This window comes from Panthera leo, chromosome D1 (genome assembly GCF_018350215.1).
Source record: "Panthera leo isolate Ple1 chromosome D1, P.leo_Ple1_pat1.1, whole genome shotgun sequence".
NCBI lineage: Eukaryota > Metazoa > Chordata > Mammalia > Carnivora > Felidae > Panthera > Panthera leo.
In genome coordinates, this window is record NC_056688.1 from 63,972,252 (window position 1) to 63,991,770 (window position 19,519).

The window sequence follows — 19,519 nt, forward strand, 5'->3', positions numbered from 1 at the left end:
GAATCTTTGTATTTTTCTGTGCATGTGTTCCCTCAGGATTGTAGATGATAATTTAAACCAGAGAAATAGAGCCTACCCAGAGAATGTTTAGAATTGAAAGTGAAGGGAGCCAAGGGCAGAATGCTGAGTAATGTCATTTAATAGGCAGGAGCAGAAGAAACCTCAGACGATGCTGAAATGAAAGAACCAGAGTGGTAGAGAAAAACCAAGAAGATATGATGTCAGTGAAAGCCAAGGATGAGAAAATTTCAAGGATAAATCCTTTAAAATTTCAGGAAAATTCAGCTTGAGTAGTGCCCGTTCACTTACCATCACGGAGGTACCAGGCATGGGAATAGAAACCAGGTTGCGGAGGGTTGAGGAAAAAACGTGAGGAAGTAGGCAAAACTAACCTAGATAATTTACTCACAAGGTCCTCTGATATCTTAGAGACATCTGGCTTTGAGGTAGAGGAAAGGAAAAGATTTGTGTATCTCATTGTGATTAAATGTGCCTGTCATGACAAGGTTGAGAATGCTGAAGAGGGAAATGCAGCAGTTGATGGTGTGAAGGCCCTTGTAACAAATATTGATACAGTGTCTAACATGCCACTTGTCCAAGGGCTGGTTATGTGATAGTAAACGAAAGGAGATCCCTGCCTTTGCAGAAATGACAGTAGAGGTAGACAGGCAAACACAAGCAAATAAGATAATTGCAGATAGTAGTAATTACAAAGAAAAGAAAGAAGCATAATGCAGTAGACACTGACTAGGAGGGTGGCTACTTTGGGTAATCAGGAAAGGGCTGGGCTGGGTGACCTGAATGGTAAGGAGTTAGCAGGCTATATTTCTCGAGAGGAAATGCCCTAACTTTTCTGCTAGCAGAGCCTCCGTCTTCATTACAATTCCTGTCAATCTATCTGAAACTCTTTCTTTCTCTTCTGAATTCCTTTTATGTCAAGTATTTTTACTCTTTAGTAATTTTTTGTTCCATAGTTATTCCAACTGTCTTTTTCTCCTCAACCAAAATGAAAGTTAATTTCAGGTTAAAACTTCTTTTGATTTTCTTTTTGCAAGTACCAAGTTCATAGGCCTCTAATATAACCTGTTTGTCAAAACTTAGAACCCCAAACATTTTCATCAATTTCTTACATATTCTAGGCACCTACGCTATTCTTTCCAAATTCATTTCTTCTCTAGTAATATTTTTGGGGCTGACCTTTGATTAAAAAGAAACTTAATATTTTAGGAACCAATATCATTCAAAGATGTGATTGTGGAATTCAGCAAGGAAGAGTGGGGACAACTGGACCCTGCTGTAAAGAACCTGTACAGGGACGTGATGCTGGAGAACTATAGGAACCTGAATTCATTGCATCAAGGTGACTTCTATGTGTTTACCTATGCTGCCCATCAGTAGTTTCTTTATCTGCTGCTAAAAAGCTATAGGACTACTACAGTAGGTAGGGACACTTGGGTTTGGGTTCAGGTTTCCTAATGTCCTCTGGGCACAATAGCAGATTTTCCTGCTGTATCTGAGGGAGAGTCTTTTCTAATATAGAGCTAGAAATACACAAGTCTGTGGTGACCCCTGGCCTTATCTTTCAGCAGCTCTTAGACTACTACATAGGGATGGAATTCTTTTCCCTATAAAAATGTTGGAAGTGTCATGTTTGTTTGTTTGTTTGTTTGTTTGTTGTTTTTTCATGTTCCCCATGAAAAGAACATGTATTTTCCAAACCAGTTGAGCTCTCTGAGTTGGAAAGTAAGGACAGAAGATGGATAATAGAGCAAGAAATCCCAAGCACATCTTTTTTTGGTGAGAACCAGGCAGATATGAGGCATTTGTAAGAATCTTCTGTTTGTTAAACACACGGTGAGGTTAACAGCCTTTGAGTTAAGAGTTGGGGAGGTGATGATAAAACCGCAGAAGCTTTGAAGGAAAAAAGTCATCATTGCTTTTCATTCACAGATTCGATTTCATAAGTGGGTAATTGGAGGAATGTTGCAGGTGAGGAATGCAGACACTTAAAGCTCTGTGGCCTGGAGCAACCCATCTGCCAGTTTCCTCATCTGTAACACTGAGTTAATAACAGTATTTATCTCCACGTTCCTGTGAGGACTACATGAGTTGATATGTATGGCACACTTAGAGCAGTTCCTGGAGCATGGGAAGTGCTAACAAACATTAGACAACCTAACATTAAGTAGTATTCTTTCAAAGAAAACAAAGCTCTGCTTTATGCAAGAGTGACTTTAGTAATCTTCCAGTTTTCCTTCTTTTACTATAGAACTTCTTGTGCCCTAACTTTCTACCTTCATCATAATCTCTTTATTCTTATTAACATTGTATTTGTGGGAGATTATCAATTATTGTGTGCTTATGATAAATTTTAGTATATATAGAAAAGTATGAAGAATAGAACTCACCCATGACCTCATTACCCCGAGCTATGCAATATTAACATTTTTTTTTATTTATTAGGCTTTTTTCTTTGCAATGATGTGTCTCTGTGGCTTATGAAGATTTCTTTTTTTCCAAAATGGGATCATCAGGAATATGTTGTTTTCTATTCTGTTCTTCTCACCTAATATGATACCAAGGGCAATTACGTGTTATCACTAGTCTGTGGAAATGGGGCTTCACATGTAATGGTCCATCACATACAAGTATCATAATATATTTAACCATTCCCCCCAGCCATTGGACATTCAGGTTGTTGCCCAGTTTTCAGGCGTGTCTGATAAGTTCCATAGGATATGCCTTATTAGAAGAGAAACTTCAGCATCAAAGGACATGAATATATTTAAAGGTCTTGTTACTTTGTGCCATATTGTCTAGAGAAAGGTTATACCAATCATACTCACTAATTATCTATTAGCACCCTAGCACGCTATTGTTTACCTGAAATCTTTATTAATTTGATACGCAGATTACTCAATTTCATCCTTTCTAAGGTAAATTCCCTTGCCCATCCCCCCTGCCATTTTCCTTTGGACTCCATTTCTCCCTGTCTTCTTTCACTTATATTTTCACCATTTCTGCCTCTCATTAGCTAGTCCTCCTATTAGCTTTTTTTTAAATTTATTTTTATGTTTGTTTTTTTTAATTTAAAAAAATTTTATTTTAGAGAGCACACAGGAGTTGGGGAGAGAAAGAATCTCAGGCAGGCTCCATGCTCAGCACAGGGGCAACGTGGATATCTTGGGATATCTCAAGACCTTGGGATTATGACCTGAGGTGAAATCAAGAGTCACATGCTCACCGACTGAGCCACCCAGGCACTCCTCTCCATTTAGCTTTTTAACATTTTTAGGTCATTACTGATTTAAAAAAATTGTTCTTTCAACCTCTCTATCACTCACCTCTTTATAGCCAAACTTCTCAAGATATTTTATACTTTTCTCATTTCCTCACCTTTTAGTCCTCGGTCCATTTCACTTGTCTCTTATTCCAAATATCCATCTGAAACAGTTCTTACTGAGGTCATAGATGACTTTCTTGTAGCTAAATCCAGTGGATATGTTTTCGTTCCTTGTTTCACTGACTTGTCCAAAGCAAGTGACAGTATTATCTGCTCTTCTTTCTTAAAACACTCGTAGGTTCTTGGAATACTTCTGATATTCCTCCTCTCTTTCTGATTATTCTCTCTCTGCCTATTGCAGACTAATCTTTCTCTAGCTCTCTAATAAATTCCAGCGTTTCTCAAGATTTGGTCTCATTTTGTCTTGTTTTCTTACTCTGTATTTTCTTCCTGAGGTTATCACATCCACAACTGCACCTTCACTTACCACACATGTATAGGTGACTTACAAATTTGTATCCCCAGCCCAGGCTTCTTTTCTGAAGGACATGACATTTCTCTTGGCTGTCATAAAGATAACTTCAGTTCCATAAAACCAAAGTCATAACTTTTCCTTTCCAGTCTTTTTCTATTCCCTGAGTAAACAGCACTGCCATTCATCCTGTTACACAAGTATAGAGTATTATCCTTGACACAACTTCTCCTTCCTTCACCTGTCTAGTACTTGGGTGTGTGTGTGTGTGTGTGTGTGTGTGTGTGTGTGTCTTTCTAAATGTCCCTTGAATGTCTCCACTTCTCTCCATACGTAGTGCCACTACTGTAGTCCATGTAGTCCATCATCATCATCTCTCATCTCATTCTCCTGTTCTTTGCCTAGTTGACTCCTAGTCTTCTCTCAGATCTCAGATAGTTTCACATTTTCTACTAGTTAGTTTTTTCTGTTATATACTCCCATAGCACCATAATCTTCTCTTTTTATCATTTGTCACAATTATATTTTACTTGTATCTGTATAGGTCATTGTCTCCCACATTAGGCTTTATGTTCCTTGAGGGTAGGGACCATGTCCCTTTTTGCCCTACCTTTATATCTCAAGCTTTTGCACATATATAGGACCAAAGGGGAAAAAAATGGATAGATAGATGTGTATTGGATTATGAAAAAGCTGAAAATTATTTTATTTGTTTTGGTCACTTGTGATTCAGCAAATGGTTTTATGTCCATTATCTATTAAGAATTTAGAGGTTTTTAATAATATATAATAAAATTTATGTAAATTCTCACTATTGATCATAGTTACGACAAATGAGATCTTGCAGGTTTTTTATTATTTTATTTATGGTGTCTGCCATACATATTTTTAAAATTTATGTTACCACATATCTTTCCCCCAGTGCTTTATATCTGTTAGTTTTATGCATAAGAATTTTTCCATCCCCAAATTAGAAACATATTTCCTGATTTTATTCTGACTTCATCTATTTCATCATTTAAATATAATACTTCAGTCAATCTGGAATTTGCCTCTGTAAATGTCATTTATTTTCCAAAACCGTTAATGGATTATAGTGATTTAAAGGTGGCTACGGAATCTTTGTCGCTGTCTTCATCAAGATGTAGACTTTGGACACCTGAAACTAATGTAACATTGTGTGTCACCTATACTTCAATTAAACCAAAAAAAAAAAAAAAAAATGCCGACTGTTTCTCTTCCCTTTGAATCTCAGCTGGCACTGAGCTATTTAATCAATCAAATGCTGCAGAAGTGACATTGCCAGTTATGGGTCTAGCCTGTAATAGGACTCCACTTCTTTCTCTTGGAAGTTAGCAGCCACTGCTTCAACCTGTTGAATGTTGACCTGAAATATGTAACTAATGAACAAAAAGACCAAAAAACGAGAAATTTAACTAGTAGAAAAGAGGGAAAAAAGGCTATTATTTGTAAATGGTAACTTTCTACCTAGAAATCCAAGAAACTCATTGTCAAAACTACTATATCTGTTAAGAGTTTTATAAGGTGGCTAGATGTAAAATAAAAATATTGGTAATTTTCCTATGTGCTAGAACTAAGTGATTTGAAAATAACAAAATACATGAAAGTTATTTTAAAAATGGGAATAATAGAGTTATATGAAAAATGAGTTATAGAAATATGAGGCGAACATCACAAACTTGCTTAGAGAAATACATTTAGGAATTTTGCCATTCAGTAAATGCTACTGGAACAGTTAACTGTTTCAGTTACTTATTGTTTCTAAAAACTTACCTCCAAACTTACTGACTTTAAACAGCAATCATTTTATTAATTCTCACAGTTTTGTGAGTTGACTTAGGAGTTCTCAGGATCTATACGATATTGGCTGAAGATACAGTGTTCTGCTGGGATGGAATGATCAAAATGGCTCATCACATGGCTGGAAGTTGAGGCTGGTTGTCACAGAGAACTTAGCTGGCCCCATGGACCAGAGTACCTCCATGTGGCCTCTTCTTGAGGCATGGGCTTCTTTCTCATAGCATGCCAGCCAGGTTCTGAGAGGGAGTATCCTGAGAGGAATTGGAAATTGTCAGTCTCCTAAAGGCCAGGCCCAGAAGTGGCATAGTATCACTTTTACCACATTCTGTAGGCTAAGCAGTCACAGAAGGAGCCCATTTTCAAGGGGAAGAAAAATTAACTCCATTGCTCTATAGGAGAGTGTAAAAGAATGTGCATCCATTTTTTTTTTTTTTGAGGTATAGTTAAAATATGGTGTTATGTTAGTTGTAGGTGCATAACATAATGATTCATTCATTCTTTCCATTACTCATCGCTCATCATGATAATACACTCTTAATCCCCTTAACTGTTTCACCCATTCCCTCACACACCTCCCTTCTGGTAACCATCAGTTCATTATATTTAAGACTCTTTTTTGTTGTTGTTGTTTGTTTGTTTTTCTTTTTTCCTTTGTTTCTTAAATCCCACGTATGAGTGAAATCATAAAGGTATTTGCCTTTCTTTGACTTATTTCACTTACCATGATACCTGTTAGATCCATTCATGTTGTTGCAAATGGCAAGATTTCATTCTTTTTTATAACTGAGTGGTATTCAATTGTATATACATACCAATCTTTTTTATCCATTCCTCTATGAATGGACATTTTGGTTGCCTCTATATCTTGGCTATTATCAATAATCCTGTAGTAAACATAGGGTGCATACATCTTTCTGAATTAGTGCTTTCATTTTCTTAAGCTAAATAACCAGTAGTGGAGTTACTGGATCATATGGTATTTCTATTTTTAATTTTTTGAGGAACCTCCATCCTGTTTTCCACAGTGGCTACACCAGCTTGTATTCCCCCAAAATGTGTTCCTTTTTCTCCACATCCTTGCCAACGCTGTTATTTTCTGTGTTTCTGATTTTAACCATTCTGCCTGGTGCAAGCTGATGTCTCATTGTGGTTTTGATTTACATTTCTCTGATGATGAGTGACATTGAACATCATTTCATAAGTCTGTTGGCCATCTAATGACTGCTTTGGAAAAATGTCTATTCAGGTTCTCTGCGCATTTTTTTTATTGGATTATTTGTTTTTTTAGTGTTGAGTTGTACAAGTTCTTCCATATATATTTGGATACTAACCCTTTATTGAATATATTATTTGAAAATATCTTCTCCCATTCAGTAGGCTATCCTTTAGTTTTGTTGATGGTTTCCCTTACTGTGCAAAAGATCCTTTGGTATAGTCTCAAGAGTTTAATTTTGCTTTTGTTTTCCTTGCCAAAGGAGACCTACCTAGAAAAATGTTGCTACGGCCAATGTAAGAGAAATTACTGCCTATATTTTGTTCTAGGAATTTTATGGTTTCAGGATTCACATTTAGGTCTTTAATCCCTTTTTAAATTTATTTTTGAGAGAGAGGGAGAAAGAGACAGAGACAGAGCACAAGTGGGGGAGGGGCAGAGAGAGAGGGAGACACAGAATCTGAAGCAGGCTCCAGGCTCCAAGCTGTCAGCACAGAGCCTGATGCAGGACTCGAACTCATGAACTGTGAGATCATGACCTGAAGTCTGACGCTTAACTGATTGAGCCACCCAGGCGCCCCTTTAATCCGTTTTTTAGTTTATTTTTGTGTAGAGTAAGAAAATGGTCCAGTTTCATTCTTTTGCATGTAGCTGTCCAGTTTTCCCAGCACCATTTGTTGAAGAGACTGTCTTTTTCCCGTTGGATATCCTTGCCTTCTTTGTCGTAGATTAATCGATCATAAAATCTTGGATTTATTTCTGGCTCTCTATTCTGTTCCATTGATCTATATGTCTATTTTTTATGCCAGTACCATTCTGTTTTTATTACTACAGCTTTGTGTAGTATATCTTGAAATCTGAGATTATGATACTCCAGTTTTGTTCTTCTGTTTCAAGACTGATTTGACTATTCAGGGTCTTCCATGGTTCCATACAAATTTTAGGATTCTCTTTTTTTTTTTTTTTTATGAAATTTATTGTCAAATTAGTTTCCATACAACACCCAGTGCTCATCCCAAAAGATGCCCTCTTTAATGCCCATCACCTACCCTCCCCTCCCTCCCACCCCAAATCAACCCTCAGTTTGTTCTCAGTTTTTAAGAGTCTCTTATGCTTTGGCTCTCTCTCCCACTCTAAGCTCTTTTTTTTTCTTTTTTTTCCTTCCCCTCCCCCATGGGTTTCTGTTAAGTATCTCAGGATCCACATAAGAGTGAAAACATATGGTATCTGTTCTAGTGTTGTGAAAAATGCTATTGATATTTTGATAGGGATTGCATTACATCTATAAATTGTTTTGTATAATATGGGCATTTTTAACAATATTGGTTCTCCCAGTTCATGAGCATGGAATTTCTTTGTGTCAACTTCAATTTCTTTCATCAGTGTTTAATAGGTTTCAGAGTACAGGTTTTTCACCCTTTTGGTTAAATTTATTCCTACATATTTTATTTTTAGTGCAGTTGTAAATGGGATTGTTTCCTTAATTTCTCTACTACTTTGTTTTAAGGTATAGAAATGCAGCAGATTTCTGTATATTAATTTTGCATCCAGCAACTGCACTAAATTTATCAGTTCTGGTAGTTTTTTGATAGAGTCTTTAGGGTTTTTTATGTACAGTATCATGTCATCTGCAAATAGGGTTTTACTTTTTATTTACTAGTATGAATGCCTCTTATTTCTCTTTCTTGTCTGATTGCTGCAGCTAGGACTTCCAGTACTATTTTGAATGAAAGTGGTGAGAGTGGACATCCTTGTCTTGTTCCTGACCTTAGGGGAAAGCTTCTAAGTTTTCGCCCTTTGAGTATGATGTTAGCTGTGAGTTTTTTATGAATGTGCAGCCATTTTGATCTATAATCTGTCCTCTGGCCACAAATTATTTTTTTCCCCATTATTAAATATATTTATTCTCTCCTAAGACCTCATTATGGCATCAAGCTTGAAGTCCAGGATCTCACCATCTAAATTAGGTCCAGGTTTGGAAGAGATTCCTCTCTCACTGAAGACCTATAGGTTATCTGCCCACACACCCAGTTTACGCTGGTGAGGCAGAAACAGCGAAACTACAATTGATACCCTCGTTATATTCCTAGGCTCCACCCCAGGAGATTCTGACTTAATGGTCTAGTTTCCACTGTATTACACAGACAGATAATTTCTGCTAGAAATTAGACTAAACCAGGCAGAATTAATAGGTATTTGACAAAGTTGGATATATCAGTGGAGCTGCTTTGAGGTAAACATCATTTCATAAAAAAATAGTACCTCAGGGCAGATTAGATATGAGAGCTAAAGAGCAATGGTTATTCAAGATCTCTTTGTGGACTCTAAATATTAGAAGGACAGTGACTCACTAAACAAGTGAGGACATTGAGGGAAGTTCTTTCCACATGAAAGATGAAATTCTCAGGCTCATTTGTTAAGTTGGAAGAGAGTAGTAGGATAGTTGAGTGGCATTGTCTTGGAGATGGATAAAAACAGGGGTCGATAATATATGTGAGACTACCAAGTGGAAGATGTGTTTTGGCTACCAATGAAGTATGGAAGTAAACGCATTAGATAAACCTGAAGTTATATGTGAGAGGATAAAGGGAAGTCAGTGAAATTTAGTTTTTAAAAAGTTGTTAGAATGTAAGTATTTATACAGAAGCTAAGTGAGAAAGCAATTCTGAGAAGGGAAGTGGGACATTATTAAATGAAACAAACTGAAGACAGGTGAAAACAAGAGAATTAAATCATAACTAGAACAGGTGAAGTTTTGCATTCTAGGAAGTACCTAGAGAAGTATCATAGGGCTATTAGAATCAGGAATGATTTTGAGCCCACAAAAAGGGTGGTTTCTCTGCTACCTTTGATTATAGTTTTTTTTTTCCTGCCTTTGTTAAATATGAGGAATAACTGCAGCTTGTATGGAAATAGAGACACTGATTGCAAGTTTGTTTTAGCTGGTTAAGGTGTGGAGCCTGTAAATGTAGATTGTTTTTAAAGATATGATTAAATTGGTGTTTCAGAAGGGTGTATTTATTATTGATGAACAGCATGGATTAAAAGAGACAAAGACAAGATGCTAGGGAAAGGAAAACTATGTGTAATCCACACAGACTAGTTATGAACCAGTAACAATGTGAACTATGAAATGCTACCCTATCCCAGTTCATATGCTGATATTTGACCCAAGCTCTATGTATTCTCATTAATATACTTGAATAGCTCTTCTCATATTTTATGATCTTCTAACCTCCTTTTTAATACTTTTGTCCCTTTTATTTCTTCTGTATTTCTCCTTTTCTAATCTCACCTCACATTTCCATTCTGTATTTAAGACCCATAAAATCTGCATATTTCCTTATGTGGTTTAGCATCCCTTTCCTAATTAAACAATTTCCCTTCTGCTAGCTCATAGAATTTTTAATTTCTTTTTAGACAGAGAGGTAATTTCAGAAAACCAAGATTCAGTTACAAAGGAGAGAATTTCTGGAGAATCATCATCTCATGGAGAAATTATGAGAAGACTGACCAAAAGTGGACCCCCTTCTTCAGATGCTTGGATGAGTGATGATTGGCTATACAGGAGCCAGGAACACTGGGACATAAATTTGCCAGAAGAAGCTTTTGTTCACAAGACAGTCTACACTGAAGAGGGAAACTTTGAAGGTAGTGAGAATAAGAAAAGCTTAGATGTTGAGTCAGTTAATTCAATTTTTGATATACAACAGGGAATTCCTATGAAAAAGGGGTTCTCAAAATGTGATAAGTTTAAAACTAACTTCAAATTTAATTTAGATTCAGTAGGTAACCAACATTTAGAATATAATAGATGTGGAGATGCCTTGAGCATGAGTATAGACATTCAGCACCCAGAAAGTCATACCTTAGTGAATTCCTATGAATGCTATCAATGTGGGAAAGCCTTCAGCCGGAGTTCATCCGTCATTCGACATCAGATCATTCACACAGGAGAGAAACCCTATAAATGTAGTGAGTGTGGGAGATTCTTCAACAGACGTACAAATCTTACTAAGCATCAAAAAATTCATACTGAAGCAAAGGTCTGTGAAGGCAATAAATGTGGAAAAGCTTTCAGTGAGAGTAAAAATAGTAATAAAAATTCAAGACTTTATTCTGGAGATAATCCCTACGAATGTGTTAACTGTGGAAAATCCTTCAGCCGGAGCTCCTCCCTTATTCGACATCAAATGATTCATACAGGAGAGAAACCATTCAAATGTAAGGAATGTGAGAAGACCTTCAATAGGAGTTCAAACCTTAAAAAACACCAAAAACTTCATACTCAAGAGAAGGAAGAAACCCAGGATTACCTACATCAATGAATTTATACTGGAGGGAATCCTGTGAATGTAGTAAATGCAATAAAACGTTTGTCAGGGATTATTCTTTAATTGATATGACAGAACTATATTAGAGGGAAATATTTTATTGGGCATATATCTGTCTGAGCTTTTCCAGTCTCCCAAAGGAAGCCACAAGGGTATGGAGTTTAAATATATCACCATAAAGTCTTTGCCTATCATGATTTTGATATCATGGCCATCATCATTTCTACTTCATAAATGGGACCTATGGCTTCCATATATTCACCTAATTTATTGAAGTAGGGAGGAGCCAAGCAATACCCTTAGAGTTGATATTTAATAAAACTCAAACTTTCAGTCTTTATGAGAAGGTCATGAGAAACCACGAGCTCACAAGAATATTGGAAGACTACTAACGAGGAACTGAACTCTGAATGACAGAGACCACAGTGACAGCAAATTACTCCATTCTTGATAATATCCTTGGCTGTCCTGGTGCTGAGTGGGACCTAGAATTGGTGGAGGGTTATCAACTGCAATGGGAAGTAGAGTAACAAATCTACATGTAGTCTTCAAGTCTGCATTTTTAAAAGTACTCTTTGGGATATAGGCTAGAGAGACATCCATAACCTTGGGTCTCTCATTTATTCCAAACATTAAGAGGTCAGTAAAGTGTGTTAATGCTCTGTATTAAATAATACTCTGTATACTAGAACTTCCTCTGTCTTCTGTAAGCTACTTCAGGATCCCAAACAGTGTTCATCCAAGAGGCTTATCTTAATCTGCCTCAAAATGTTCATATTGGAGACATTCCCAATGAATGAATGGTGGCTTGTTAAAACTCATATCTTATTCAAAAACAGAAAAGGTATACTGGAGTGTGAACACTTATGATGAGTTAATGTGGAAATTATTCTGTGTTCACTTGTTTTATGATTTCAGGGCTTCAATCCATTTTTTATTTGTGTCTGTGTATGGTTTAAGATAGTGGTCCATTTTCTTTTTTGCATGTGGCTGTCCAGTTTTCCTAATACTGGTTATTGAAGAGACTGTCCTTTCCCCATTGTATATTCTTGGTTCCTTTGTGGTAAATTAATTGACCATATTTATGTATGGGTTTATTTCTAGGCACGCTGTTCTCTTCCATTGATCTGTGTGTCTGTGTTTATGCCAGTACCATACTGCTTTGGTTACTATAGCTTCATAATATAGTTTGAAATTAGGAAGTGTGATGCCTCCAGCTTTGTTCTTTCTCAAGTTTGCCTTGAGTATTCAGGATCTTTTGTAGTTCCATACAAATTTTAGGATTTTTTTTCTTTTTCTGTGAAAAATGCCATTGGAATTTTGAGAGGGGTTGCATTGAATCTTTATATTCTTTGGGTAATTTTAATAATATTAATTTTAACAATAATTCAGTCAATGAGCATGGAAGATCTTTGTGCCTTCTTCAGTTTCTTTAATCAATGAATGATAGTTTTCAGCGTATAGATCTTTCATCTCCTTGGTTAAACTTATCCACAGGTATTTTATCCTTTTCATGAAGTTGTAAATGGGATTTTGTTTTATTTATTTGTTTATTTTGAGACAGAGTATGTGTACGGAGAGGGGCAGAGAGAGAGGGAGAGTGAGAGAATCCCAAGCAGGTTTCATGTTTATCGGGGAACCTGACATGGGACTTGAACCCAAGAACCATGAGATCATGACCTGATCTGAAATCAGGAGTCAGATGCTTAACCCACTGAACCACCCAGTGCCCTTTAAATGAGGTTTTTGTCTTAATTTCTTTTTCTGATAGTTTATTATTAGTGTATAGAAGGCAACTGATTTTTTTTTTAAGTGTAAATAAGATGTGTAAACTGTCCTCAGGGAAATATACTGAGCTATATTAGATTGTAAGGATAGGACTAACAGCTCATGTTGTGCCATAGACTTGTATCACTGCTGTGAGAGAAATCTGTGCCGTGTGCCCAGGGAGTTCGTAGAAGACAAACATAGGACTCTTCTTTCAGCTTTTACAGTGAACACATTTCTGGCACCATGTACCTCACCATGTGTGGTCTGAAGTAGTCATCCAGCTCTTTACAGGGCATTGATGCTTACCAGAAATCGTTCTGCTTCCCCCAACTGCAGTCCTTTCCGTTTCCCACCCTATTTTAGACCCTTCCTGCTCTCCTCACCTTCTTAAATCAGCACACCCAGCTCCCGCACGATCAGCTTGCTTCCATTGAAGAAGTTGGGTACCATCAGACAAAACCATCTCCACATCCTGCCATCAAGCCTTCAGAATGCAGTTCTCCGTAACCATGGAAGAACTATCCTTCCATACCATGTCCTCTAAATCCTGCCTTTTTCACTTTCTTAGAATAATCACTCCCACAATCACCTTTCCTTTTAGGTCTTTAAATTCAGCTTCTATATTTGGCATCTTCTCATCAGTAGTTAAAAATGCTTAAATCGGCGTGCCTGGGTGGCTCAGTCAGTTGAGTGTGCAGCTTTGGCTCATGTCATGATCTCTCAGCCCATGAGTTCGAGCCCCACATCGAGCTGACAGCTCAGAGCCTGGAGCCTGCTTCAGATTCTATGTCTCCCTCTCTCTCTGCCCCTCCCCCACTCACATTATGTCTCTCAAAAATAAACATTAAAAAAAAAAGATATACAAATGCTTAAATCACCTCTACCTTAAAAAACTAGAAAAGGAACATAGCAAAACAAAAACCTCTCTGCTCCACTACCCATAGCAATTACAGTTCTCTTTCATCTCCATGCCAGCCACACTTCTAGGAAGTTTTGTCCATACTGGTTCACTGCCCACTGACTCCTCAACAACCTGCAATCTGGTCATAGTCCTCTTACCTTTAATGAAAGAGTGCTAACAAAGTAATCAACTGCTTCTTTTTTGGAACCGAGCATACTTTTCAGCCTTTAGCTTCCCTCACTTTCATCTCCGTATGGTGTTTAACTCTATTAATGGCTCCCTTTTTCTTGAGGTACTTACTTCCCTTGGTTTTTATGTCATTACAGTATCCTGATTTTCCTCCTTGGTATCTGACAATCTGTCCATGTGGTGTTGCTCTTCAGGGTTCTTGTCTTCAATTATTATCTCTTCATGGGGGATCTCAAGCCAAAATATCTTCCCCAGGTTCTAGACCTATAAGACATCTCCATATGGATGGCCCATAGGCCATTCAGCCTCAGGGCAGAGAATGGACCAGTTGTCCAGACTCAAAAACCTGCCCTGTCTCCCTGGGCCCATACTCCATAACCCATGAATTACTAAGGCATTCTGCTAGTTGTTATCCAATATATTTATTCACTCCACTTTCACTGCTACAGAATTTTAGCTGGACACACAGCCACCTAACTTTTTATATATTTATTTATGAACAGAAGTGATGTGTGTCACTTCCAGGTCTTGCGTTCAAACAGCTAGGCATCATTCTATTCTGAATCCTTTCCCTCTCCCTGCTGGCTGGAAACAAGGAAAACCGTAGTAACTGCACTGGACTACAAGTGGAAACCAGTGTTGACAATGGAATCCTGGGCCACCCATCTCCGTCCAGATTGTTAGAAATAAACTTCAGTCATATATAAGCTACTGGTTTTGTTTTGTTAGTTTCTTTTGCACCACAGGTTGCCCTGTACCTTAGTGAATATACTCACTAAATCTTTTAGACTCTTCCTTGTACCTATCTGCATACACACACACACACACACACACACACACACTCTGGTACTATATTTCTATTTCTGGTTACTGTCCTCTCCCTTACATTACTTCAACTGTGCTTCTGCCTTGAAAATTTGTAAAATGCAGGCAGAGGAGCTTTCTGAAAAACAAATTTTGATTATTGCACATAAATGCTTAAACCTTTCAAAGACTCCCCATGAACTTTTAGGTGAAATCTAAACTCTGAAATGACTTATCTTGCCTTTCACGTTCTAATGTTCTTCTCGCACTGCACACTTTGCACTCCATGTGTCAGTCATGCAATAGCTTTCAGCTTCCCATCTACGGCATATGTTTAGCTCTAGTATTTTCCATATGATATTTCCTATTCATGGAGACCTCTTTATCCAGCTATTTTTCACTCCTTCAGGTTCAACTAAAGAGGTTTCTTCCTCTAGAAAGCCACCTCTGACAAGACTGAGAAGACTTGAAAATCTATGTGCTAAATTCAACATACTTACACGTTTATAGCATTACAGTAATCCTCTCACAATTGTTTTAGACTGTACCCCTTACTACTTAGTGTGGTTTGGAGGGAGGCAAGTATTCCATAAAAAGTATTATATTTGCCAGCAACAAATAGTAGTACTGAGTAAGTAGGAAATAGACCTGACCACTTATTTTTTACATCTCATTGTAAAACGATGAAGACGCTTTTAAATGAATACTAAGGATCCCACTATAACATCAGTACTTTTTTCAAGTTTCTGTATTTCTTTTAATAAAAAAATACTTCTATTGTTCACCCTGAACTATGATTGAATTTGATTAGAGGCCTTTACTGGGCTCTATTTGCTATCATCTTCATAGATGTGAGCTTTGAATTTAGTAATTTACCAGTACTAGTTCTGCTCTATCAATATTCACCAAGTACTTGATATCCAAGTTGTTTTCTCTTGCTCTCATTACTTCATTTTGATGTTGTAATGGCTGAAATTTAAAAGAAAGATCCACAATTGCCATAGACATTATGTGCCACCCTAGCAAGTGAGGAAAATCATAAGAGATTACAGAATTTTCCTTTATATCTTCATTGAGGCAAAATGGTAACAGCGGGTTTGACTTCTGAATGAAAATGTGTAAGAGGGGGAGCAGAGGGAGGAGAATGTAGGGACAGCCCCATTTGTAGTCTTGAGAGATCACTTCTCTAGGAGAGACACTATAAAGTGGTCTGAACTCCCACCCCTTTGAGGGGATAGATGGATTCCAAACCCGTCCATCATTCCCAGAATTTGTTCTGAGCTCACGTTGGAAGTTCTGACTGAGACCTAATGTGTAGTAAGTGTGTCTACAATTCATAGCTTCAGCCTATCAACAAAAACAAGAAATCAAGCCTAAACCTCTGAGGCTTGCCCTGGAAGCACCTCCAGTGTGAGAGGGCAAGGCAGGCTGGGAGGCTCCAAGGGCCAGCCCACTATAGAAACAGTACTGGACTCTATTCCTAAGGCACTCTTAAACGAAAATAGCCTTGAGGTTTTATCCCAGCCAGAAGTCACTGCCCCCGTGGGGCCTTGGCGGGGCAGGGAGACCAGAAGTGTAGACTCATCCGTCCTCTTGCTCGAGCGCGGTGGGATTCTGCCCACTAGGTCGTTTTTCCTTTGCATCCAAGTCGGCTTTGTGGTCCTGGAAACCACAAGCTTTCCTGGAAAATTGGATAACCCTTCTGACTTCTGGGCTTCTCTTCTCTTACACTTGTAATTAGAAGTGTACCATGACCTCTAGTCCGCAGTGCCATGAAAACCGTTGCCATTTGATGTCTGAAGACTTTGTGAGGTTTCCAGCTGGACCTCTCCACTTGGGGTGGACATTTTAGAGCCAGGAATTCCCCTGACTATAGTGTGCACTTAATAGGACCTTTCTTGAAGTGATTGTGAAATTAAAATGATATCAAACTGTTAAGATTTCACAGAATGAGTGTGCTGTGAAAGTTATACTTTATTATATGGTATGCACTATTCTAGAGATAAAAGTTCATTAGGCGGCTTTAAGACTCTTACTTCGATCTCTGTAATTTACAGCTAAGGATACTTAAATTCAGAGAAAACAAATGATTATCTGAATGCCATGCCATCAATAAAAGACCATAGGTTAAACACAGAGTCCTTCAGATCTTTCAGCCACTGTGCTTTTTTAAAAAAAAATTAAGTTAAAGTTCTAATTCATTTGGAATTTAATGTTTAGTGGAAGACACCTGTACACTTGACTCATAGTGGTCTGTATTCTAAGTTCTAGAACCTGCGAAGATGAACAAAAACACATTACCATTTGGAGTGGATTGCATATTTTTTCAGCCATGTGCATAGCCTAGTACAATATTCAGTAGGTATTAAGATTTAATTAATTTGGTAGGCATTTCTAGCAGATCTGCCTGACTCTGATAGTTGGCCTGATGATAGTCTGCATGACTCCTAGTTCACACTGATCCAATGATTATAAATTTGGCATTAGGTAGAAATATATCTTGTTTTCATAGTAACTGATGTGAGCTCAGGCAACCTAGCTCTTAACCACCAGGCTGTACTAATTCCTAAGAGTCCATATTTTGCTCACTCCGCTTGAAACACCCAACTCCCTTCCCCTAACTCCTCCTCCCCAGGTTATTTCAATTTATTCAATCTCAGATTAGAATCACACCCTAACTCCTCCCTAAGGTTAGGCTTGACTAGGCCCATGGCACAATTTGAGCTTTATATTATCCAGATGAAAAAAACCCTACATCTTGAGGAGTAGCTCAAACTCCAACATGAAATCATTTATCTAGACAGAATAATTTCACTCTTCTAAAACACTGTGCTCAACTACAAGTTTTTACAACCAATTCCTCCTGTCTGTAAACTACTTTGGCCTGCTTTTTACGTATTAAAATGCTATCTAAAGCCCAATTTTGAAACTACTTTCTGACATATTCATCATATTCAAATTATATCCAAAATTTATTTCTCTCACTTCTGTTAACACTGGGTTAACACTTCTCTCTTGTAGACATTACTGCAATACCTCCTTGGAATCCTTGCTTTGGCTCCAGCCCCTCCCTTCAGTCAATTCTTAGAACCTTCAGAGTGACCCGGTTAAAATGTAAAGTTAAATCATGTCCTGTAAAACCCTCCAGTGGCTTTTCACACTATCTTTAGCCTTATTTTTTTTTTTAATGAGTATGTTTTCCAGATTTACTCTGGTGAGCACACTAAGGGAAAAATGAAAACAATTAAAAAAGGAAATTGGCTTGGGGCGCCTGGGTGGCTCAGTTAGTTAAGCATCAGACTCGGTTTCAGCTCAGGTCATGATCTCATTGTGATTTAGAGCCACACATCTGGGCTCTGCGCTGCCAGTGTGAAGCCTGTTTGGGATTCTCTCTCTCTCCTTCTCCCTCTCCCTCTGCCCTCCCCCTCTCATGTGCTCGTGCGTGCTCTCTCTCTGAAAATAAATTAAAGAAACATAAAAGGGGGCGCCTGGGTGGCTCAGTCAGTGAAGTGTTGGACTCAGTTTTGGCTTGAGTCGTGATCTCAAAGTTTTGTGGGTTTGAGCCCTGCCTCGGGCTCTGTGTGAGTGACACAGAGCCTGCCTGGGATTCTCTCTGCCCCTTCCCCGCTCGTGGGGTCTCTCTTTCTCAAAATAAATAAAACTTATATAAAATAAAAAACTGCTTCCTCCTGTCAAAACTCATTGACTAAATGGTCTTGTGACCTCTGTTCTTACTCATTCTCTTCTTATTCTAACAACATAGCCAATCTCCACACTGTTGTTAAAGTCATCTTTTCAAAATGATAGTGTTGCACCTTTGTTTAAGATTCTGTAATGTTTCTGGGGTGCCTAGGTTGCTCAGTTGAGCATTGGTTTTGGCTTAGGTCATGATCTCATGGTCATGGGATCAAGCCCTGCATTTGGCTCCATGCTGAGTGTGAAGCCTGCTTGGGATTTTCTCTCTCCCTCTCTCTCTGCCCCTCCTCTGTTCACTTTCTCTTGAAATAAATAAATAAACATTTTTTTTAAAAAAAGATTCTTTAGTATCTCTTCATGACCAACAGAAATTTTTTTAGCTTGACACGTGAAGTCCTTCATGATCTGGCCATTCTCTAACCTCTCCTTTCACTTTTACACTTTATACACCAACAGTGTTAGGCTACTTGTAGCTGACTGTCTACATCATGTAATTTAATTATTTCATTTCTTTGCACAAATTATACTTCTGTGACCTATAGTTTAATACAATAATTGAATATAGAAAATTATTATAAAAATTGACAAAAATAATCAGAAACTTCATACATGATGACATTTATGGCAGTTAAATTCATGATATAAAAATGAAAAGTCCAGGGGCACCTAGCTGGTTCAGTTGGTGGAGCATGTGGCTCTTGATCTTGGGGTTGTGGGTTTGAGCCCCACACTGGGTGTAGAAATTACTTAAAAATGGAATCTTTAAAAAAAAATTCCAAATCCCTGATAATATAATTGAGCATTATGATACAGTAATACAATGGAATATCATGCAACCATTGACATTTTAAATGTTATATGTAAAAATGCCATTTTTATTTACGAAGACATCAATAAAAATATTTAAAAAATACAGAAAAGTATGAAGAACATAAAGATAGCCACAATCCATCCTATCCACTATAACATTTTGGTATATATCCAGTTTTTCCCCATGGGAATATGTGTATAAACATAGATAGATAGATAGATAGAT

The 19,519-nt window shown here is 37.6% G+C and overlaps 1 protein-coding gene across 4 annotated transcripts in view; it reads left to right on the top strand.

Moving 5' to 3' along the window:
* ZNF215 (zinc finger protein 215) overlaps positions 1 to 11,186 on the top strand; it is a 32,048-nt gene extending 20,862 nt beyond the window's left edge. For 3 of the 4 annotated variants that reach the window (XM_042905988.1, XM_042905989.1, XM_042905990.1), the window contains exons 4-5: positions 1,228 to 1,360; positions 10,210 to 11,186. In XM_042905988.1, the coding sequence (XP_042761922.1) occupies positions 1,228 to 1,360; positions 10,210 to 11,117 (1,041 nt within the window). In that variant the 3' untranslated portion in view covers positions 11,118 to 11,186. Of the gene's footprint in view, positions 1 to 1,227; positions 1,361 to 1,701; positions 1,798 to 10,209 lie in introns of all 4 variants that reach the window. The other variant, XM_042905991.1, reaches the window with a different exon arrangement.
* Positions 11,187 to 19,519: the final 8,333 nt, after the last annotated feature.